The sequence below is a fragment of the Streptopelia decaocto genome, assembly GCF_964273445.1.
Source record: "Streptopelia decaocto genome assembly, chromosome: 26".
Classification (NCBI taxonomy): Eukaryota; Metazoa; Chordata; class Aves; order Columbiformes; family Columbidae; genus Streptopelia; species Streptopelia decaocto.
In genome coordinates, this window is record NC_138681.1 from 1,528,232 (window position 1) to 1,548,073 (window position 19,842).

Sequence of the window (19,842 nt, forward strand, 5' to 3'; positions counted from 1 at the left end):
TGTAGTGAGGGGCGTGGGTAGTGGCAGAAGGGGCGTGGCCTGCTTCAGGATTGGAGGTTCTGGAGCTGAGGGGCGCGGCCATGCTAAGGGGCGGGGCTGGTCGTAGGCCACAGGGGGCGGGGCGTCGTAGCGTGTCGGTGGGCGGCCCCCGCGCCTGTCCGTCAGGGGCTAACGTCGTACCATTGGCCTGCCGCTCCTCTAGCCCCGCCCTCTCCCCTGTCAGTCACGGAGGGGGCGGGGCCGGGGGTGTCCCGGCGTGTCCGTGGGCCGGTCCCGCCGGTCCCTCCGCTCCCCGATGCCGCCGACCGTGGCCGTGGTGGGGGGCGGCATCAGCGGCCTGGCCGCCTGCTACCACTTGGCCCGCGGCCCCAACCCGCCCAAGGTGAGCGCGGGAAGTGTCCGGGAGTTGGGGGGGACAGCGGGACCCCCGGAGTCCCCGCGGTGACCGCGCTGTCCCCAGGTGTTGCTGCTGGAGGCCAGTGCCCGCCTGGGGGGGTGGCTGCAGAGCACCCGCACCCCCGACGGGGCCGTGTTCGAGCACGGGCCCCGGGGCATCCGGCCCGGGGGGGCGGTGGGAGCCGACACGCTGCACATGGTAGGGGGGACCCGAGGGGGCTGAGCGGGGTTCCTGGGGCTTGGGGGGGTCCCTGGGTGGGCGTTGGGATCCGGGGAGTCCCTGGGTGGGTGCTGGGGGGTCCCTGGGGCTTGGTTTGGGGTGCCAGAGTGGTCCTGGGGGCTGGAGGATCTGTGGGTGGGATTGGGGGGTCCCTGGGTAGGTCCTGGGGTCTGGGGGGTCCCTGTGTGGGTCCTGGGGTCCACGGGGTCCCTGGGTGAGTCCTGGGATCCGGGGAGTCCCTGGGTGGGTGCTGGGGTCTGGGGGGGACCCTGGGGCTTGGTTTGGGGTGCCAGAGTGGTCCTGGGGGCTGGAGGGTCTGTGGGTGGAATTGGGGGGGTCCCTGGGTGAGTCCTGGGGTCCCTGGGTGGGTGCCGGGGTCTGGTGGAGGCTGCCCCGGGGCAGGTCCTGTGTCCCGCACTGTGCCCACGTCCCCCGTGTCCCCGCAGGTCTCTGAGCTCGGTCTGGACGGTGACATCCTGCCCGTCCCCGGGGACCACCCGGCCTCCCGGAACCGCTTCCTGTACGTCGGCGGGGCCCTTCACAAGCTGCCCTCGGGACTGGGGTACGGACAACTCCCGCTGCCACGGGCCACCCTCCCCTGTCCCTCGCTGTCCCCAGGGCCACCCTCCCCTGTCCCCTCGCTGTCCCCAGGGCGCTGCTGCGGCCGGTGCCGCCGTTCTCGCGGGCGCTGCTGTGGAGCGGGCTGCGGGACCTGCTGGCGCCGGCGGGGACGGCGCCCGACGAGACCGTTCACGCCTTCACTCAGCGCCGCTTCGGCCGGGAGGTGAGCGCCTGCGCCGGGCGATAGCGCCGGGGCCTTATCAGGGCTCCGCAAGGACCGGGTGGGGACCGGCCTCACCCCCCCCCCGCCATGTCCCCGCAGGTGGCCGATGTGGCGGTGGACAGCCTGTGCCGGGGGGTGTTCGCCGGGGACTGCCGGGCGCTGAGCATGCGCTCCTGCTTCCCCGCGCTCTTCGAGGCCGAGCGGCGCCGGCGATCGGTGCTGCTGGGGCTGGCGCTGGGCTCCGGTGAGCGCCGGGGGTGGGGGGGGGGACGCGCGGCGGGGGGACACCCCGGCGCACGAGGGGACACCGGCGTCGTCACCCACAGGGAAGGAGCGCGGGGCCGAGTCGCGGCTGAGCCGGCGGGCGCGGGCCGAGCGCTGGAGCCAGTGGTCGCTGCGGGGGGGGATTGAGAGCCTGCCCGAGGCGCTGGCCGCCTTCTTGCGCCCGCGCGGCGTCGAGCTGCGCTGCCACGCACCCCTGCGCCGATTGCGCCGCCACGGCGGCCGCTGGCAGGTATGGCCCTGGGGGTCCCCTTCCCAGTGTCCCCTTCCCAGTGTCCCCTTCCCGGTGTCCCCTTCCCGGTGCTCCCCACCGCTCTGCTTCCCCCCAGCTCACCCTGGACGATGGCACCGTGACAGCCGACCACGTCATCAGCGCCATCCCAGCCGCAGGTACGGACCCCCCCCGGACACCGGGGTTTCCCCAATGTGGGGAGGGGGAACCCCACAATGTCCCCTCTCCCCCCAGCTCTGGCTGAAGCGCTGCCGGCCGAGGCCGAGCCGCTGGCACAGGAGCTGCGCCGCATCCCGGCCGTGTCGGTGGCCGTGGTGAACCTGCAGTACGAGGGCGTCACGTTGCCCGTCACGGTGAGAGCGGCACCCTGGGGTGTCCCCAGCGCCCGGGGGTGTCCCCAGCGCACTCACACTGCTGCTCCCACCCAGGGCTTCGGGCACTTGGTCCCCTCCTCTGAGGACACATCCGTCCTCGGCATCGTCTACGACTCGGTGGCCTTTCCCCAGCACGACGGCGCCGGGGCCGCCTCGGTGCGGCTGACGGTGAGCGGCCGGGACGGCGGGGGGGTCACGGTGACAATGGGGACGGCGGGGGGGTCACGGTGACAATGGGGGCGCTGCGTGGGGACCTCACGCTGCCCGTGCAGGTGATGCTGGGAGGCGCCTGGTTCGGGCAGAGCTTCGGGGACCCGGCGGCGGCGGCTCCGGCGCTGCTGCTGCGGCGGGCGCAGGAGGCCGTGCGGGAGCAGCTGGGGCTGGAGCCGGCGCCCACACGCTGCATCGTGCGTGTGCAGCAGGTGGGTGACACCGAGGGGACACGGGGGGGACAGCGGGGATCCCACGGGCTCACTGTCTGCTCCCCCCAGGCCTGCATCCCCCAGTACACGCTGGGACACTGGCAGCGCACAGGTAAGGGGGGGACAGGGCACGGGGGCCGCGTCCCCAGCGTGGGGGTCCCCTGGCCTGGCGGGCGCCCCACGCGCGTCCCCGTCCCCGCAGAGCGGATCGGCCGGTTCCTGGCGGAGCAACAACTGCCCCTCAGCCTGGTCGGAGCCTCCTACGCCGGCGTCTCCGTCAACGACTGCATCGCCAGCGCCAAAGCAGCCGTGGGGCGGCTGTTGGGGCGGCCGCGCTGAGCCCCCACAGCCCCCCCAGCACCAGGCGGCCCCGCGGCTATAGGACAAAGTGTTTTTTTAATTGAAAAACCCTTATAAAGGTCCAGGGAGCAGCTCATAAATAGAATAAATAACCGTGTGCCGGCAGCGCAGCCTGGACCCACCATCCAGCACCGCAGCCCCGGGCGAGGCCGCGGCTGAGCCGGCGCCACCCCCAGCACCCGGCGCTGGCCCCGTGACCAGCAGCTCCCCCTGGTCTCTCCAGCAAGGCCACAACCCCCCCGTACACAACGGGGTCCCTTCCCCGTCCCGGCAGCAGAGTCCATGGGGACCGCGGTGGCTAACGGGTGCCGTGCGGCAAGCTCTGGTTGTCCCCACGGGCGGGCAGGGTCCCCGGGTGGCCATCGCCCTCCCCGGCAGCCTCGGGGCTGCGCTGGGTGATCCCCGGTGCCGCGGGGGAGCCGGCGCCGCCGTGGGTGCCGTTCCCCGCCGGCGGCTGCTGCGCGGTGGCCGGGGGCAGGCGGGGGGACAGGGACAGCGCCGGCCCCCGGTCCCCCCAGCCCGCGGCGGCGTCGCGGGGCGGCTTGCGCAGCATCTCCTCGCGGAAGGGGCTGTTGGCGCCGCGGTACCTCTGGCCCTCGCGGGCGCGGCGGCCGGCGCGCGGGTCGGTGCCGATGTCCACCGTCAGGTTGGTGTAGAGCGGGCGCAGCTGCTTGGCCAGCAGCGTGTAGGTGAGCGAGTTCATCCCGTCCTGCGTCCACATGCGCTGCGTGCGGATCAGCAGGTCGAACCTGGCGTGGGGGGGGACAAAGCAACAAGGGGGTGTCACCGCCGTGTCACCGCTGAGCCCCCCCGCCCAGCGCGAGCCCCCTGACCTGTGGGGATTCTCCTCGTTGCCTTTGTCGCTCTTGTGCTTCACCATCTTGTAGTGGCCGATGGAGATGGGCGGGCGGGCGATCTTCATGCCGGCCAAGCGCACCCTGCGACGAGCCCGCGTCACCCGAGGCGCAGGGGACGGTGGTGCCGCCCCGGGGGGGACACAAACCGGGACGGTGACCCGCAGGTCCCCACCGTTTCCTACCTGGTGGCGATGTCGTCGTCCTCGCCGCCCCAGCCCCAGTATTCATTGGGGAACCCGTTGATCTTCATGTACTGGTCGGGGGTGAGGGCTGAGACCCCCCCGAAGTACTGGGGGTACGGGAGGCTGCAAAAAAGGGGGGACGCTGAGCCAGGGCCGGTCCCCTCGCCCCCAACTCACCCCACGCCGCAGTTCCTCACCTGTACCCGAATTTATTCATGGCGATGGAGACGTGTTTGGGGTTCCAGGGGTCGCACACGTAGAGGTTGTGGTCGTTCTCGGGGATGAGGTCGACGTCGTGCAGGAACAGACAGTCCCACTCCTCATCCTTCAGCGCCTCCTTCACCCCCACGTTCAGCAGCTTCGCCCGGTTGAACGTGGAGTTACCGGCCTGCGGAGAGAGGCGGGTGAAGCGGCGGCCCCGGTAAAGTAAACCCCCCCCCCAAAACCCCCCGTTCTCACCTGGTGCACGACGTAGATGCCGTACTGGAGCTGCTGGCGCTGCAGGAAGGGGTGCAGGTAGTAGAGCAGGTGGCCCAGGTGGCTCTCGCGGTTGCGGTGGGGGACGATGACGGCCGTGCGGGACCGCGCCTCGCAGCCGGGGGGCTGGTACCGCCCGCCCTCCTGCACCGCCGGGTTCTTGGCGCGGATCTGCTCCAGCGTGGGCACCCGGCTGAAGGTCACGGTCAGCGGGCCGACTGCATGGGGGGCAGAGTGTGGGGGCTGGGGGTGGCAATACGTGGGGGGAGACCCCTGCCCTGAACCGCGGGAGCCCCCCAGGACCGGCACTGCCTGCGTGGGGGGGCCGGGCTGGCAGCTGTGGGGCCGGTTCTTCCCCAAGAGGAGCTGGTTCTTCCCCTAGAAGGACCGGTTCTTGCCCCAAGAGGGGCCAGTTTGCCCCTGGAGGGGCCGGGTTTTCCCTTAGAGGGGCCGATTCTTCCCCTAGAGGCTGGTTCTTTCCCCGGGGGGGGTCTAATTCTTCTCCCAGAGGGGCCTGTTCTCCCCTCAGAGGGGCCGATTCTTCCCCTAGAGTTGCCGGTTCTTCCCCGGGGGGTCCAATTCTTCCCCCAGAGGGTTCAATTCTCCCCCCGGGGGGGCCGATTCGTTCCTTAGAGGGGCCTGTTCTTCCCCCGGAGGGGCCGATACTTCCCCAAGAGGGGCCGATTCTTCCTCGGGGGAGTCCAATTCTTCCCCCAGAGGGTTCAATTCTCCCCCCGGGGGGGCCGATTCTTTCCTTAGAGGGGCCCGTTCTTCCCCCGAAGGGGTGGTCCCGGTCTCCAAGAGGCCGGTTCTTCCCCCGGGGCGTCTAATTCTTCCCCAAGAGGGGCCGATCCTTCCCCAAGAGGTCCCGGTTCTTCCCCAAGAGGTCCCGGTTCTTCCCCAAGAGGTGCCGGTTCTTCCCCAGGAGGTGCCGGTTCTTCCCCAGGAGGTGCCGGTTCTTCCCGGGGGTCCCCGTCCCTGCCGCCGCCCCCCGACGGTCGCTCCCCCGCACTCACCGAGGAAGGGCGAGCGCTCGGGGCAGAACGGCAGCGGCCGCGCGGGGTCGGGCGGGCCGGGCCGGGCGGGCAGCAGCCGGCTCAGGTTCGCGTACACGTCGTGGGTGCGGGAGTAGTCGAAGACGGGCCCGGCGGCGCGGCCGAAGAGCGCGGTGAGGTTGCGGAACCCGCCCAGCGAGAAATAGGCCACGAAGGCGAACTGGCAGCCGACGAGCAGCGCCAGCGAGCGGGGCCGCTCCAGCAGCCGCCGCAGCATGGCCGGATCAGCGGGGGGCGCGGGGCCGCATGGCGGGGTCGGGCCCGGGGAGCGGCGGCCTCGGGTCCCCCGGAGCCGCCGGTACCTGCGGGCGGCGGAAGCGGCGGAAACGCCTCAACCCCGCCCCGCCGCCGCCGCCATCTTGGGCCGGAGAGAACGGGAGGGAGGGGCGGGGCGCGGTGACATCAGGGGGCGCGGCCGCTCTGGTGTTAAAGGCGCCGGTACCGGCCGTTGCTGCGGGAGGGGTCGGCGGGGGAGAGGAATCCGCTCGGGCCCTTGGCGGAGGTTGGGCCGCGGGGGTCCTGGCTGTGGGTGGAGGAGCGGGACGAGGTCCCGGGCGCCTGCAGAGGAGCGGGTGGGGGCCCGTGGTGACCGGCGGGGACCGGAGAGGGGAAGAGGGTCCCGGGAGCGGCGTGGGGTGCCCGGATGGCGGCGGGGTGACGGGCGGTAGGACCCGGGGAGCCCGAGAAGGCAGAAGGGGGCGGGGCTTCTCTGTGTTGCGCCCATATTTGGTGTGTCTAAAGAAAGCCCCGCCCCCGCACTTCGTCGCCGTGGCAACTGCGCACGCCACCGCTCTCACTTCCGGGTGTTGGTCCCGTCCCTACTGGCAACGTAGGGGCGCGCTCTGATTGGACACCGACACGCGTGGCCTCCGGGGTGGTGGGATCCCCTGGGTCCTCCCGTCCCTCCGCTGCCGCCCAGTCCCCCCTGGCTGCCGATCCCGGCGAGCGCTCACCCCCCCACGGAGCCCCGGGTGCCCCCTGTGGAACCGTGTGGCGGGTGTGCAGCCCCCGGGGGTGCTCCGGCCAGGGGGTCGCTCACGCCCCCCCAGTAAAGTCCCGTTCTGGGCAAGCCCGGTGAGGCACCGGGGGGGGACAATGACACCGGGGGAGGATGCTGGGAGCACACGGGGCGGGCGGGGTGACCGCAGCTGCGCCCCGGGACGTCGCCGCGCCTGGCACGGCCGATCACACACACACCACACCGGCCGCTCCATAAATAGCTTTAAATAACCGCGCTGAGCTACGTGACAGTGCGGGGGGCTGCGCTGGGGGGGGGGTACAGCCGGGGCGGGGAAAGGGGGTGCCCTGGGCCTGCCCAGGGGTTGCCCCGCGAAGGGGCTGAGGTAGATGCGGTGACCGCGGCGCGAACCCGCCGCGGGCAATAAATAACCAAATAAATAGTCGCTGCGGTGCCGCCGGCATCGCTCCCTCCTGCTGCTACTTGTGGCGCCGGCGGCTCCTCAGGATCTCCAGGATCTCGGCTTTCTGCTTCTCCCAGGCCGCCGATGAGCGCGGCGGTGCCCGCGGCACGAAGAAGCTGTACTTCAACCGCGGCGGCTGCCGCTCGTCCACCACCAGCGCCTGCAGCACCAGCGGCTCCCGCAACGGCCCCCGGCCCGCCAGCGTCTCGGTGGCCGCCGTGGCCCCGCTGTAGCGTAGGGTGACGCCGCCGGGCAGGGCCACGTCCGTCGGGGACGGCACCAGGACGTAGCCGCCGTTGAGCAGGGACCCGCCGTCCGGGCGCCGCAGCGCCAGGAAAACGTCCTCGCCGCCCGCCGCCGAAATCTGCCGCACCAAGAGGTGCGTGGCCCCCGCCGGGATGGTCACCACGTCATTGTAGCCGTAGCTGTGGAGCACAGCGGGGTTGAGGGGGAGGACGATGGCAGCCCGGAGGTGGCGTCCCCGCAGCGCCACCGCCGCCATCGGGTTCTTACCGGGCTTTCGAGAAGGAGCCGTAGACCTTGGAGCAGCCGGAGCCGTCGCCGCCGCACGTCATGCACTTGTCGAACTTCTTCTTGGAGCCGATAACGCGGTCGCAGCCGGCGGGGACGCAGCGGCCCCGCACGCACACCCCGGTGCCCTCGGGGGAGCAGGGGGTCCCATCGGCGACCTGCGGCACAACCCGACGTCAGCGCCCGCCGGCGGCACCGCGGGGCGCGGGGGGACCGGGGGCGACGCTCACCCGCGGCTGCAGGACGTGGTAGTAGCCCAGGGTGCGGGACTGGCAGGTCAGCTTGCACTGGTCGCGCTCGGGGACCCCGCTGTAGCGCGGCACCCAGTCCTGGGGGGCCGGGAGCCCCCTGACGAGCTCGGGGCGGTTGTTGTAGGCGGCGCATTGCTCCTCGCGGAAGGTGAGGGCTGCGGGGGGCACGGTCAGCACCGCCGGCACCCCCCAGCCCCCCCAGCCGTGTGACCCCCCCGCCGCCCCCACTCACGGGTGCTGCCGGGACACTCCTCCACGCTGCAGGACTGGAAGCGGGTCCGCTTGCCCTCGCAGTACCGGCCGCCGTGCCGCGGCACCGGTGCGGTGCAGTTGCGGTGGGAGAGGCGGACGCCGCCGCCGCAGCTCCGCGAGCAGCCGCCCCACGGCCCCCACGGCCCCCAGCCGCCGTCCACGGGTGTCTGCAGCCGCGAAACGCAACGGGAGGGGGTCAAAACGGCGCTGGCGGGTGGGCGCCCACCCCGCAGCCCCCCCAGCCCGGGACTCACGGTGAGCTCCCGCACACGGGCGCCGCCCACGCACAGCCCGTCCATGCAGACGCGTCCCGGTGCGCACGGCGTCCCGTCGGCCCAGGGGAAGTGCTTGGTCTGGCAGACGGAGCGGCCGCCGGCCTGGCCGGTGCACCAGAGCCAGGTGCAGGGCGGCTGCAGGTCCCCGCAGTGCCGCGACTCGGGCCCGAAGGCGAGCTGGCATTGCCGCGCCAGCGGGTACACGCTGCCCGGCAGCGCCGACGGCAACTGCAGCCACTCCGGAGGCTTGTCCAGGAGACAGTGACCTGCGGGGAGACGGCACCGCTGCACCGGGGTCCCCGAAGGCGCCGGGACCCCCCGCCCTGCGCCGTCACCCCCCGCGCTGGGTCGTACCGTGGCCGTTGTCCAAGAAGTCGGTGATGAAGCGGGCGCTGCACGGTGACCACATCTCGCCGGGCTCCAGCGAGGAGAGCACGGGAGCCATGACCCGGCGGGCGGCTCCGGCGGCGCCGTTCAGCTCCCGGCAGGGCTGGGAGGTGTCGTGCAGCATGTTGAAGACGTGGCCTGTGCCGGGGGACGATGTTGTCAGCCCTGGGGAGGCTCAGGGGCAGCGGTGGAGCCCCCCGCCCCGGCCCCACCGCTCACCCAGCTCGTGTGCGGCCGTGAACGCCGACTGCAGCCCGTCGTCCTCCACGATGGCGCAGCTCCGCTCGGGGTCGCACACGGTGCCCACGTCGGCCATGCCCAGCGTGGCACAAGTGGCCGCCCCACACAAGTCCTGGGGGCATGCGGAGGGTGGGAGGGGGCTCGGGGACACCCCAAAACCTGGCCATGGGGACCCCGCCAGCCCGCGAAACCACGGACACCCCACGGGCTTGGCCAGGACCCAAACACCATGGGGGGAACCCTGCCAGCCCAAAGGGACCCCCAACCCCCCCGAGCCCCCCCAAACCGTCACCCCCCGCACCTGCCGCGTGAAGAGGATGGCGGTGTCGAAGTGGAGGGGACTGTCCTCGTCGGGGACGTTGAGCCCCTTCTGCCACTGGCAGAAGTTGCGGAGCATTTGGGCGGCGTTGGAGGTGATGGGGGGTCCCGGGGTGCCCTGGCCCAGCACCACCAGCCGCGTCACCCGCAGCTCCACCGCATTGCCCAGGCTGCCGTGGCGGAACGAGCGGGCGGCCGCCGCCAGCACCGTCAGCAGGTACCGCCGCAGCCCCGCACCGTGGAACCGCGACATCGTCTCGTCCGCCACCACCAGCATCTCCACGTACCGCGGCACCGAGGCGAAGCGCTGCCGGGGGAGCGGGGCGTTGGGTGCGTCCCGGATATGTCCCGATGCCCCCCAGCACCGGCCCCGCCCAGCCCAGCGCAAACTGGCGGCCACGGACCCCGCAGCAGCGCCCCGGTGTCCTCAGGGTCCCGCAGCCCCGGTCACTCCCCCGGGGCGGGTCCCGGCGCTGCCCCCGGAGGCAGAGGGTTCGCGCGGTCCGGTCCGGCCCTGGTCCCGCCCCTCCCGGGCTATCCCGGGCCGGTGTGTCCCGCCCCATCCCAGTCCGTCCCAATCCATCCCAGTCCCGGCCCATCTCGGTCCGGTGTGTCCCGCCCCATCCCGGGCTCCGCCCATCTCAGTCCCGGTTCGCCGTGTCCTAGCCTGTCTCCCGGTCCGGTGTGTCCCGGTCCATCCCAGTCCATCCCAGTCCCAGCTCATCCCGGTCCGGTGTGTCCCAGCCTGTCCCGGTAGTCCCGGTCCATCCCAATCCATTCCAATCTATCCCAGTCCGAGCCCATCCCGGTCCACACCAGCCCGTCCCAGTCCCAGCCCGTCCCGGTCCGGTGTGTCCCAGCCTGTCCCGGTCCATCCCAATCTATCCCGGTCCATCCCAGCCCGTCCCAGTCCCAGCTCATCCCGGTCCGATGTGTCCCGCTCCATCCCATCCCGGCCCGGCCCGGTCCCGGTGTCCCGGCCCGGTCGTACCTTGGCTCTCCTCGGGGCCGGCCCCACGCGGGACCGTGTCCCGGCTTCGTCCGCTGCCGTGACAGGACACGCGGGGTCGGGGGCGGCGGTGGCGACAGCGGCGACAGCAGCGACAGCAGCGACCAGGAGCACGCGGCGCATGGCCCGGGCACCGCGACAGCGACAGCAGGAGGCGACAGCGGGTCCCCGCGGCTCTGCCGCCGCCGCCGCCGCCGCCTTTTAACGGGCGGGACGGGCGGGGCGGAGCGGGGCAGCCCCCGGCGGGGGGGGAACCGGCCCCCTCGTTCCGGGAAGGCAGAGACGGTCCCTGGGGAGCGGGGTTGGGGATTCCCCGCACCGGGACCCCCTGACCGGGACACCCCCAGCGGAACCCCCCCACTGGGACCCCGCACTGGGCCCCCACCTCTGGGACCCTCGCCGGGACCCCCCTCACTGAGATGCCCGCAGCGGGACCCCCCCACTGTAACCCCTCCACAGGGACCCCGCAGCGGGACCCCCCCACCTGGATCCCTTACCGGGACCCCCCCACCTGGACCCCCCACTGGGACTCCCCAATGGGACCCCCCCACTGGAACTCCCCACTGGAACCCCCGACCTGGTCCCCCCCACAGGGACCCCACACTGGGAACCCCCCCCACTGGAACCTCCCACTGGGGCACCCCCCGGAACCCCAGGATCCTCCCACCATGACCCCTCATTGGGGCGGCTGCGGGGCCACCCCCGGGGTGGGGGGGTCGGAGTCAGGGTGGGCATCTGCTTGGGGTGCCTGGGGTGAGCGTGGGGCACCCTGGGGTGGCTCCACAGCACCCGCTGCCCCCAAACCCCCCCCTGCTGCATCCCCTCCATCCCTCCTCATCCTCCTCATCCTCCCTGTCCCCCCCCAGCCCTTCTGTCCCCCCCCATGTCCGCACTTCCCAGCAGGGCCACCCGCTGTGTCACCCCTCGAGTCCCCACCCCCAGGGCCGCATCCTGCTTCCTCCCTTCTGGGAACGGGGGAGTCAGACCCGTCCGTCCATCTGTCTGTCCGTCCTGCCCCAGCCCGCCCGGCCCCCCCATCTGGGGTGCCCTGTGTGGCCCCGGTGCTGCCGGTGCCGTCCCCGCTGTCCCCGGGAGAACAAGGGGGTGACGCGGCCGCGCACAAAAGCGGCCGGTGGCACCGGGTGCCGCCGCACAAAGGGCCTCTGTGCCGCCACCGCGGGTGCTCGGCGGCACCCGTGGGACCTGCTGGTGACACGGCCGGGAGCGGTGACACTGCCAGGGCCGTGGAGCCACCGAGAGCCACCGCGACCTGGCACCTGCTGTGGTGGCATCTGCTGGGCTCCAGCATCCGCTGCTGTCACCATCCGCCGGAGCCGGCGTCCCAGGGGTTGCGGCATCCGCTGGCTCCGGCATCCGGCACAGCTGCAGCCCTGGGGTGGGACAACTGCTCCGATCACCACCTGCCAGCATCGGTACCCGGCACCTGAGCATCCGGCACCTCCCGCATCTGCCAGCTCCAGTATCCCTGTCTCCAGTATCCCTGTCTCCAGTATCCCAAATTCCAGTATCCCCAGTTCCAGCATCCCCAGTTCCAGCACCCCCAGTTCCAGTATCCCCCAGCTCCTGTATCCCCAGTTCCAGTATCCCCAGTTCCAGCATCCCCAGTTCCAGCACCCCCAGTTCCAGTATCCCCCAGCTCCTGTATCCCCAGTTCCAGCATCCCCAGCTCCAGCACCCCCAGTTCCGGCACCCCCAGTTCCAGCACCCCAGCTCCAGCATCCCCCAGCTCCTGTATCCCCAGCTCCAGCATCCCCCAGCTCCTGTATCCCCAGCTCCAGCATCCCCAGCTCCAGCATCCCTAGTTCCAATATCCCCAGCATCCCCAGTGTGGGGGGACCCCCTGGCTGCCCAGGGCCGGCTCCAGCCCCCTCAGGGTGTCCCCAGCTGGGGGGGTGGCCAGTGGCCAACATCTGCAACATCTGGCCGGCATCACCCGTGCGGCCACCATGACTCATGCCGGGCCGGGAACAGCCGTGACGTGGGGGCTCCGCGGGCGCTGGCGTCACCGGGGTCGGTGACGCAGGGTGAGGCCGCGGGGCCGGTGTGACCCCGCGGCTGTGGGGACATGGCGGGGGACAGGGGACACAGAGTGTCCTGGCACAGCTGGACGTGTGAGGGGGACAAATGATGCTGGAGCGGGGGGGGGGTGCAGTTTGGCCAGAGGGAGGACACAGGACAACTTTGGTCACCCCCCTGGGCACCCGCATGGCACCCCAGTGCCTGTCCCCATCCCTGGTATCCGCATGGGGACACTGCGGGTGTCACAGAGGGGACAGGAGCCACCTCCCGGCGCTGCAGTCCCCGAGTGGGGAGACCTGGGGACATGTTCCCCCCCCGCCATCACACCGGGACACGCTGCTCCTGCTCTGCCCAGCGTGTTCTGCTCGGCCTGTCCCCGTCACTCTGTCCCCTCTGTCCCTTCCAACCCCTCTCACCCCTGTTCCTACCCGCTTTGTTCCCATACCCACCCCTCTCCCCTCCTTCTCCAACCCCATCCCTCTGTCCCACCCCCGTCCTCTCTGTCCCCATCTCTGTCTCCCCGGGACCGCCCCGTCTCGCTGCCCGGCACAAAGATGGCAGCGGCTCCAATAGCCGTTTCCCGGATGTTTCCCTTAGTAAAGATGGAGGGTTGAGGGGAGGGTGGGGGGGGGGTGTTGCCCTCGGTTAACATGGCGGCGCCTCAGCCCTTCGCTCGCCCTCCCCAAACATGGCACCCCGGCCCCGCCCATTGACGCAGCGTGTGGGCGGGGCGGCCCATGCGCGGTGCCAAGGGCAACATGGCGGCGCTGCGGGTGCTCGGGAGGCTCCGGGCACCTTCGGGGCTGCGGGCGGCGGCGGCGCCGCTGGGGCCGGCCCCGGCGCGGTGAGAACGGCGGGAGCGGGGCGGCGGGGCCGGGCAGGGGCGGCGGGGCCCGGTCCCGGTGGGGTCCGGTCTCGGTGGGGTCCGGTCCCGGTGGCGCCCGGTCCCGGTGGGTCCCGGTCCCGGTGTCGCCCCCTCACGGCCCGGCCGGTCCCCAGGGCGGCGCGGCAGTGGCAGCCCGATGTGGAGTGGGCCCAGCAGTTCGCCGGCGCTGTCATGTACCCGAGCAAGGAGACGGAGAAGTGGGTCCCGCCGCCCTGGAACGGTGAGAGGCGGCCGGGGGGGTAATTAACGGGGCCCGGGGGGGGAATTAACGGGGCCCGGGGGGGTAAACGGGGCCCTGGGGAGAACGGGGAATGGGGCCCGGGGGGTGGGGAAGGGGGCCCAGGTGGGAACAGGGCGCGGGGGGGCTCTGGGGGGGCTTCAGGGGTCCTGCGGAGACCCCTCATGGGGTCCCCCTGAATACTCAGGGTGGAGCCAGGTGCCCTGGGGGGCTCTGAGAGGCTGTTTGGGGTCCCCCTGAATACTCAGGGTGGAGCCAGGTGCCCTGGGGGGCTCTGAGAGGCTATTCGGGGTCCCCCTGAATACTCAGGGGGGCCCTGGGGGCCCCACGGGGGTCAGTGGGTGTGGGTGCCCTGGGGTCTGGGACTCAGGGTGTGGGGGTGTCGGGGCTCTGCGGGCCCCCCCCTGCATCCCCAGGCAGCCCAGGCGCTTGGCCCCGGCCCAGGGCGCTGGGGACGCCGCGTTCCCAAAGTCCAGCCAAGCCCCAGCGCGGCTTGGCCGTCTGTCCGGCGTCCGTCTGTGCGTCCGCGCTGCCGCGAAGGGTTTGAACACCCCCCCCGTGTCCCCCCTTTCCGGCGCAGACAAGGACCCTCTGGCGCACAAGAAGGTGTCCAGCCTGACCATCAACTTCGGGCCGCAGCACCCGGCGGCGCACGGCGTCCTGCGCCTGGTGATGGAGCTGAGCGGGGAGACGGTGAAGAAGTGCGACCCCCACGTGGGGCTCCTGCACCGCGGCACCGAGAAGCTCATCGAGTACAAGACGTATCTGCAGGTGAGGGGTTACTGGGGTGCAATGGGGTTACTGGGGTGCAATGGAGCTGGGAATTACTGGGGTATAGCGGGGTTGTTGGGGTGGAATGGGGTTACTGAGGTGCAATGGGGCTGGGGGTTACTGGGGTGGAATGGGGTTACTGGGGTGGAATGGGGCTGGGGGTTACTGGGGTGGAATGGGGTTACTGGGGTGTAATGGGGTTGGGGGTTATGGGGTATAATGGGGTTACTGGAGTGTAATGGGGCTGGGGCTTACTGGGGTGTAATAGGGTTACTGGAGTGTAATGGGGCTGGGGGCTACTGGGGTGCAATGGGGCTGGGAATTACTGGGGTATAGTGGGGTTATTGGGGTGTAATGGGGCTGGGGGTTACTGGGGCATAATGGGGTTCTTGGGGTGTAATGGGGCTGGGGGTTACTGGGGTGTAATGGGGATACTGGGCTGTAATGGGGCTGGGGATTATGGGGTGTAATGGGACTGGGGATTATGGGGTGTAATGGGGTTACTGGGGTGCAATGGGGCTGGGGGTTATGGGTTATAATGGGATTGGGGGTTACTGGGGTGTAATGGGCTTATTGGGTTATAATGGGATTGGGGGTTACTGGGGTGCAATGGGTCTGGGGGTTACTGGGGTGTAATGGGGTTACTGGGATATAACGGGTCTGGGTGTTACTGGGGTGTAATGGGGTTGTGGGTTATAATGGAGCTGGGGGTCCCGGGCTCCCGGTCCCGGGGGTGGATCTCGGTGCGTCCGTCTGTCCGCTCCAGCGGCCGCCGCCGGGCGCCGTCTGTCCCGCAGGCGCTGCCGTATTTCGACCGCCTGGACTACGTGTCCATGATGTGCAACGAGCAGGCGTATTCGCTGGCCGTGGAGAAGCTGCTCAACATCCGCCCCCCCCTGCGTGCGCAGTGGATCCGAGGTGAGACCCGATCCCGGGGGATCCCGCGCCCCCCCCATCCAACACTTTTGGGGGGGCTCCAGCTCCTTTACACCCCCCATATTGCCCAGGGTGGCATCTCCCATCTCTCCGCGCCCCCAACCGCCGTTTCCCCCTCCCCAGGGACACATGGGGGGGCCAAGGGGGTCCCCCCGCACCCCTGACCCCCCCGCGCCCCCCCAGTTCTCTTTGCAGAGATAACGCGGCTGCTGAACCACATCATGGCGGTGACCACGCACGCGTTGGACATCGGCGCCATGACCCCCTTCTTCTGGATGTTTGAGGAGAGGGAGAAGGTACCAGCCGGTGTCACCGCAATGGGGGAGTCGCGTGGGGGTTTGGGGGGGGCTCGGGGGGGGTTGGGTGCAGCGTTGTCCCCTCTGTCCCCGCAGATGTTCGAGTTCTACGAGCGCGTCTCGGGCGCGCGGATGCACGCCGCCTACATCCGCCCCGGGGGGGTGCACCAGGTGAGCCCCCCCGCGCCCACGGGGTGTCCCCGCGTCCCCCCCGTGGGTGATGACCCTGCCAAGGGTGTCACCCTCACTGTCCCCCCCATGCAGGACCTGCCCCTGGGCTTGATGGACGATATCTACGAGTTCGTCAAGAATTTCTCCATGCGGATCGATGAAGTGGAGGAGGTGAGAGAAGATGTGTGTCCCCCATGTCCCCCAGCTCTGGGGACAGTCCCCGACCCCCCCCCCAGGACCTGCTGACCGACCCCCCCACCCGCAGATGCTGACGAACAACCGCATCTGGAAGAACCGCACGGTCGACATTGGTGTGATCACAGCGGAGGAGGCGCTCAACTACGGCTTCAGGTGGGGCTGGGGACACTGAGGGGGGGCTCCCACATCCCCCCAGCCGCTTTGGGGCCCGTTGGGGGGCACGGGACCCCCCCAGCAGGCGCTGACCCCCCTTTGCGCAGTGGGGTGATGCTGCGGGGCTCAGGGATCCACTGGGACCTTCGCAAGACCCAGCCCTACGACGTCTACGACCAGGTGGAGTTCGACGTCCCCATCGGAACCCGCGGCGACTGCTACGACAGGTGTGTCACCCCCCGGCTCTGGGGGGGCCCCTTGGGGTCTGACACCCCCCCGGGGGGCTGCGGGTGCTGACCAGGGGGTCCGCAGGTACCTGTGCCGCGTGGAGGAGATGCGGCAGTCGCTGCGCATCATCCTGCAGTGCCTCAACAAGATGCCCGAGGGGGAGATCAAGGTGGACGACGCCAAAATCTCCCCACCAAAGCGGGCGGAGATGAAGGTGACTGTGTTGTGTCCCCTCCCTGGGGCTCCTGTCCCCCCCCGGGGCTCCTGTCCCCCCCAGCCTCACCGCAGCAGCAGGAACCGCGGTTTGGTGCGTCAGCTGCTCATGTGGATGGTTTTGCCGGATTATCGGCTGCCGCATCGGGCCCTGCGCCACGGGGGGGGCCAAAACTCCGCCACAGCACGGGTGGGGGACGCCGGCATGTCCTGCCCGCGGTGACAGCGCCGGTGACGCCGTCCCCTCCCCACAGACCTCCATGGAATCGCTGATCCACCACTTCAAGCTCTACACCGAGGGCTACCAGGTGCCCCCCGGAGCCACCTACACGGCCATCGAGGCCCCCAAGGTGCGACTTGTCACGGCGTGACGGTCACACGTGTCCCCTGCGATGCTCTGGGGACACCGCAGGGCTCCTGTCACCAGTGGGGTGACCTGTCCTTGTCCCCAGGGCTCTGCCCTTGTCCCAGACTATTCCTTGGGGGCCCGATGTCCCTGTGTCACCAGCCCTGTCCCCGTGTCCCCACAGGGTGAATTCGGCGTGTACCTGGTGTCTGACGGCAGCAGCCGCCCGTACCGCTGCAAGATCAAGGCGCCGGGATTCGCACACCTGGTAGGAGCGGCCGAGGGGGGTTTTGGGCTGGGGGGGGCACAGCTGCCCCCCCCCCATAGCAAGCTGGGGTCCCTGGGCCACCACCCGAGTGTCCCATGGGGCCACGTGTCCCCTCGTGCCTCTGCCGCTTCCTTTCTCTGCTGATAACTGACCACTTCCCCCCACACCCACGCTGGGGGGGGCTCGGCCCCTCCCCGGGGTTTGGGGGGGGCTGACGGGGGTCCCTGTGCTCCGCAGGCTGGGCTGGATCGCATGGCCCGGGGCCACATGCTGGCGGACGTGGTGGCCATCATCGGTATGTCCCCTCCCCGGGGGGTTCCTGCCCCGGTTTGGGGGGTTCCTGCCCCGGTTTGGGGGGTCCCTGCCCCGGTTTGGGGGCCATTCCTGCCCTGACACCCCTGTCCCCCCCCAGGCACACAGGACATCGTCTTCGGGGAGGTGGATCGGTGACACCCCCGCGTCTCCTGCTGCGTGTGCAACCCCCCCGTTGTTGAGTTCAATAAAGACTAAATGGTGTCGCGTGTGTCCAGCGCTTCTTTACCCCCCCAGGCGGAACCCGTGGGCCCAGTAACACCAGCAAAGCCCAGTAAAGCCCGGCTCTTCCTCCCCATGCCGGGCTTGCGGTTGAGCTTCCCCTTCCCACGGCCGCAGCCCCCCCGGGGGAACCGGGAGGGATTTTGCTTCCCCCCTCCTGACCACAGCAGGACGGGGGGGCCACGAGGGGGACGGGTGACACTTGGGGACAGTTCCCCTGGCCCTTGAGCAACACCCCCGCCACCCTTTGCGGGAGGGGAAGCGAGGGGGGTGGCGCGAGTTCGGGAGGAAGGTGCTGGTGCTGCGGGCGCTGGCTGGGGCACCGGCACCCGCACCCCCCCAGGACCCCCCCAGGACACCCAGGGCGATGGGCGCCCACCTGCTGCTCGCGGCCACGCTGCTGCTGCTGCGGCTCCCGGCGGCAGGTGGGGACAGGGACGGGTCCTGGGGACATGGAGCAGCTGGGTGGTGACAGGGACCCTGTGGGGACAGGAACCCTCTGGGGACAGGGACAGGGGTCCTGGGGGAAACAGAGGAGCTGGGTTGGGACAGGGACTCTCTAGGGACAGGGGTCCCGGGGGACAGGGAGTGGCTGGATGGGGACAGGGGGGACAGGGAGTGGCTGGATGGGGACAGGGAAGGGGGTCCCAGGGGGACATGGAGCATGGGTGGGAACAGGGACCCTTTGAGGACAGGAGACCCAGGGGATGGGGACAAGGACCCTGTGGGGACAGGGGGTGGCTGGACAGGGACAGGGATCCTGGGGGTAAGGGGAGCAGCAGGTGGGGACAGGGATGGGGGTCCCAGGGGGACAGGGAGCGGCTGGGGGGGACAGGGAGGGGGGTCCCGGGGGGCCAGGGAGCAGCTGGTGTGTGCGCAGCCCTTGTGCCGGTTCCTTTGCTGTTGTCACCATCCCTTGGGGACAAGCCAGGACCCATCGCATCCCCGGGGTGCTGGTGGCGCGGGGGGGGCCACCCCAGGGATGTGTGACTGTCTGAGGGGACATGGGCGCTGCCGCCACCCCTGGAACCCTCCGGGACCCCCTGCACTCCCATGGGAGGGGGACACGGGAGCTCTGGGTGTCCGGGAGGGTCCCAAGGGTCCATCCTGGGGTGACGCTGCCCTGGGACCCCCCGTGTCCCCCCCAGCGGCGCTGATGGAGCCTGAGCTGTGCTACGTGCTGGACGCCATCCTGTTCCTCTACGGCCTCGTCATCACCGTCCTCTACTGTCGCCTCCGGGTGAGCGCAGGGTTGGACCCCCCTAACCCCCCCCGGACCCGCCTGAACCCCCTTTTGTTGGGGCGACTCCGGGGGGGGGGGCGCAGCGGGTGCTCCCCCACTCCCCGTGGACCTTTTCCCTCTTCTTATTTGTTTGTTTGTCTTTTTGGCGACCCCCTCGCCCCCCCAGTTCCTGGTTCACCGCAAGTCGCAGCAACGACCCGGCAAGGAGGTAACGGGGTGCGGGGGGGGGAATCCAGGGTGGGGGGGTCGTGCTGGGGCACCCCGGGAGGCATGGACCCCCCAGCGAAGGGAATTGAGGGTGCTGGGGGGGGACACGGACACACCCGCCCCCCCCACCAGCCCCCTGCACCCCCCCAATCTCCAGCTTCCCTGGAGATTGGGGGGGTGCAGGGGGCTGGGGGGGGCGGGTGTGTCCGTGTCCCCCCCCCACCTCCTAAAGCTCCTTCTCTTTCTCTTTCCCGGAGCAGACAGAAGAAGCGGTTTACACCGTAAGTCAACGGGAGGTGACGCGTCCCCGGGGGCGGGGGGGGTGGTCCCGTTCTGGGGGGGGCACCGTGACACATCGCACACGTCGGGTGGGAGCCCTTGGGGGGACACAGGGACCCCGTAACCCCCCTCTGCTGCAGGGGCTCAGCGGAGAGAGCCAGGAGATGTACGAGACCCTCCAGTACCAACAGTCCTGACCCCCCCGCGATGTCACCCCTCGTCGTCCCCCCCCCGGACGCCCCCCACCCGGGACTGCGATGGAGAACCGGAGCTTTTTCCCCTGGAAATCGCTGGTTTTGCCCCAAACCGTGTCCAGGCTGGGGCTGCCGCGGTGCCGGGACCCCCGGAGCCTGGGGGGTGGGGGGTGAAGCTGCCCGGGGGTGCCCCCCCGGTCCTGCTGTACCCCTCTTTTTTCTGCCGTACCCCCTAATAAAGCAGCACTGAGGGGCAGGAGCGTTTGTGTCACCGCGGAGGTGGCGGTGGTGACACCGGGCTGGGGGGGGCAGGATG

General features: G+C 70.7%; 5 protein-coding genes across 10 annotated transcripts; 3 read left to right on the forward strand and 2 right to left on the reverse strand.

Annotated features, from left to right (window-relative positions):
* The first annotated feature begins 214 nt into the window (after nt 1-214).
* PPOX (protoporphyrinogen oxidase) lies at nt 215-3,175 on the forward strand. Of its 3 annotated transcripts, XM_082072979.1 has the most exons (12): nt 216-382; nt 461-595; nt 1,063-1,178; nt 1,268-1,400; nt 1,500-1,644; nt 1,727-1,914; nt 2,012-2,072; nt 2,149-2,267; nt 2,343-2,456; nt 2,561-2,710; nt 2,780-2,822; nt 2,913-3,175. In XM_082072979.1, exons 1-12 carry the CDS (start codon nt 296-298, stop codon nt 3,047-3,049), a joined length of 1,428 nt encoding a protein of 475 aa, XP_081929105.1. In that variant the 5' UTR covers nt 216-295; the 3' UTR covers nt 3,050-3,175. The 3 variants fall into 3 exon arrangements, with proteins under 3 accessions (XP_081929106.1, XP_081929107.1, XP_081929105.1); XM_082072980.1 differs by lacking the exon at nt 461-595 and having other exon boundaries at nt 215-382; XM_082072981.1 differs by lacking the exons at nt 1,500-1,644; nt 1,727-1,914 and having other exon boundaries at nt 215-382.
* Nucleotides 3,090-6,716, reverse strand: B4GALT3 (beta-1,4-galactosyltransferase 3). Its single transcript, XM_082072982.1, has 6 exons — nt 5,603-6,716; nt 4,569-4,804; nt 4,307-4,497; nt 4,110-4,232; nt 3,904-4,008; nt 3,090-3,819 (listed from the first exon to the last, which is right to left on the reverse strand). Exons 1-6 carry the CDS (start codon nt 5,856-5,858, stop codon nt 3,369-3,371), a joined length of 1,362 nt encoding a protein of 453 aa, XP_081929108.1. The 5' UTR covers nt 5,859-6,716; the 3' UTR covers nt 3,090-3,368.
* A 129-nt stretch (nt 6,717-6,845) lies between these two features.
* ADAMTS4 (ADAM metallopeptidase with thrombospondin type 1 motif 4) lies at nt 6,846-10,473 on the reverse strand. Its single transcript, XM_082072978.1, has 9 exons — nt 10,308-10,473; nt 9,300-9,623; nt 8,978-9,110; nt 8,726-8,896; nt 8,351-8,637; nt 8,077-8,263; nt 7,824-7,999; nt 7,576-7,751; nt 6,846-7,487 (listed from the first exon to the last, which is right to left on the reverse strand). The coding sequence occupies exons 1-9, from the start codon at nt 10,446-10,448 to the stop codon at nt 7,079-7,081; spliced, it is 2,004 nt and encodes a 667-aa protein (XP_081929104.1). The 5' UTR covers nt 10,449-10,473; the 3' UTR covers nt 6,846-7,078.
* A 1,561-nt stretch (nt 10,474-12,034) lies between these two features.
* FCER1G (Fc epsilon receptor Ig) lies at nt 12,035-19,782 on the forward strand. 3 transcript variants are annotated; one of them, XM_082073296.1, is made up of 6 exons: nt 12,035-12,041; nt 17,947-18,028; nt 18,752-18,843; nt 19,013-19,054; nt 19,311-19,334; nt 19,473-19,782. In XM_082073296.1, exons 2-6 carry the CDS (start codon nt 17,971-17,973, stop codon nt 19,527-19,529), a joined length of 273 nt encoding a protein of 90 aa, XP_081929422.1. In that variant the 5' UTR covers nt 12,035-12,041; nt 17,947-17,970; the 3' UTR covers nt 19,530-19,782. The 3 variants fall into 3 exon arrangements, with proteins under 3 accessions (XP_081929422.1, XP_081929424.1, XP_081929423.1); XM_082073298.1 differs by lacking the exon at nt 12,035-12,041 and having other exon boundaries at nt 17,858-18,028; nt 19,314-19,334; XM_082073297.1 differs by lacking the exons at nt 12,035-12,041; nt 19,311-19,334 and having other exon boundaries at nt 17,858-18,028; nt 19,013-19,083; nt 19,481-19,782.
* Nucleotides 13,068-17,585, forward strand: NDUFS2 (NADH:ubiquinone oxidoreductase core subunit S2). 2 transcript variants are annotated; one of them, XM_082073125.1, is made up of 14 exons: nt 13,068-13,209; nt 13,365-13,471; nt 14,070-14,260; nt 15,058-15,178; nt 15,380-15,492; nt 15,589-15,663; nt 15,757-15,834; nt 15,929-16,014; nt 16,122-16,241; nt 16,327-16,456; nt 16,710-16,805; nt 16,986-17,069; nt 17,307-17,364; nt 17,482-17,585. In XM_082073125.1, the coding sequence occupies exons 1-14, from the start codon at nt 13,103-13,105 to the stop codon at nt 17,517-17,519; spliced, it is 1,404 nt and encodes a 467-aa protein (XP_081929251.1). In that variant the 5' UTR covers nt 13,068-13,102; the 3' UTR covers nt 17,520-17,585. The 2 variants fall into 2 exon arrangements, with proteins under 2 accessions (XP_081929251.1, XP_081929252.1); XM_082073126.1 differs by lacking the exon at nt 15,589-15,663.
* Nucleotides 19,783-19,842: the final 60 nt, after the last annotated feature.

Bases quoted from the DNA above. Each gene is read 5' to 3' on its own strand.
- PPOX (XM_082072979.1), top strand. From the start codon at position 296: ATGCCGCCGACCGTGGCCGTGGTGGGGGGCGGCATCAGCGGCCTGGCC. The intron at 383-460 runs GTGAGCGCGGGA...CGCTGTCCCCAG, and splicing joins GCGGCCCCAACCCGCCCAAG to GTGTTGCTGCTGGAGGCCAG. The intron at 2,073-2,148 runs GTACGGACCCCC...CTCTCCCCCCAG, and splicing joins CAGCGCCATCCCAGCCGCAG to CTCTGGCTGAAGCGCTGCCG.
- B4GALT3 (XM_082072982.1), bottom strand. From the start codon at position 5,858: ATGCTGCGGCGGCTGCTGGAGCGGCCCCGCTCGCTGGCGCTGCTCGTC. The intron at 4,805-5,602 runs GTGAGTGCGGGG...CCCCCCATGCAG, and splicing joins CGAGCGCTCGCCCTTCCTCG to TCGGCCCGCTGACCGTGACC. The intron at 4,009-4,109 runs GTAGGAAACGGT...GGCTCGTCGCAG, and splicing joins GACGACGACATCGCCACCAG to GGTGCGCTTGGCCGGCATGA.
- ADAMTS4 (XM_082072978.1), bottom strand. From the start codon at position 10,448: ATGCGCCGCGTGCTCCTGGTCGCTGCTGTCGCTGCTGTCGCCGCTGTC. The intron at 8,264-8,350 runs GTGAGTCCCGGG...TCGCGGCTGCAG, and splicing joins CCCGTGTGCGGGAGCTCACC to ACACCCGTGGACGGCGGCTG. The intron at 7,752-7,823 runs GTGAGCGTCGCC...GTTGTGCCGCAG, and splicing joins ACCACGTCCTGCAGCCGCGG to GTCGCCGATGGGACCCCCTG.
- NDUFS2 (XM_082073125.1), top strand. From the start codon at position 13,103: ATGCGCGGTGCCAAGGGCAACATGGCGGCGCTGCGGGTGCTCGGGAGG. The intron at 15,835-15,928 runs GTGAGAGAAGAT...CCCCACCCGCAG, and splicing joins GGATCGATGAAGTGGAGGAG to ATGCTGACGAACAACCGCAT. The intron at 17,070-17,306 runs GTAGGAGCGGCC...TGTGCTCCGCAG, and splicing joins CGCCGGGATTCGCACACCTG to GCTGGGCTGGATCGCATGGC.
- FCER1G (XM_082073296.1), top strand. From the start codon at position 17,971: ATGGGCGCCCACCTGCTGCTCGCGGCCACGCTGCTGCTGCTGCGGCTC. The intron at 18,029-18,751 runs GTGGGGACAGGG...TGTCCCCCCCAG, and splicing joins GCTGCGGCTCCCGGCGGCAG to CGGCGCTGATGGAGCCTGAG. The intron at 18,844-19,012 runs GTGAGCGCAGGG...TCGCCCCCCCAG, and splicing joins TCCTCTACTGTCGCCTCCGG to TTCCTGGTTCACCGCAAGTC.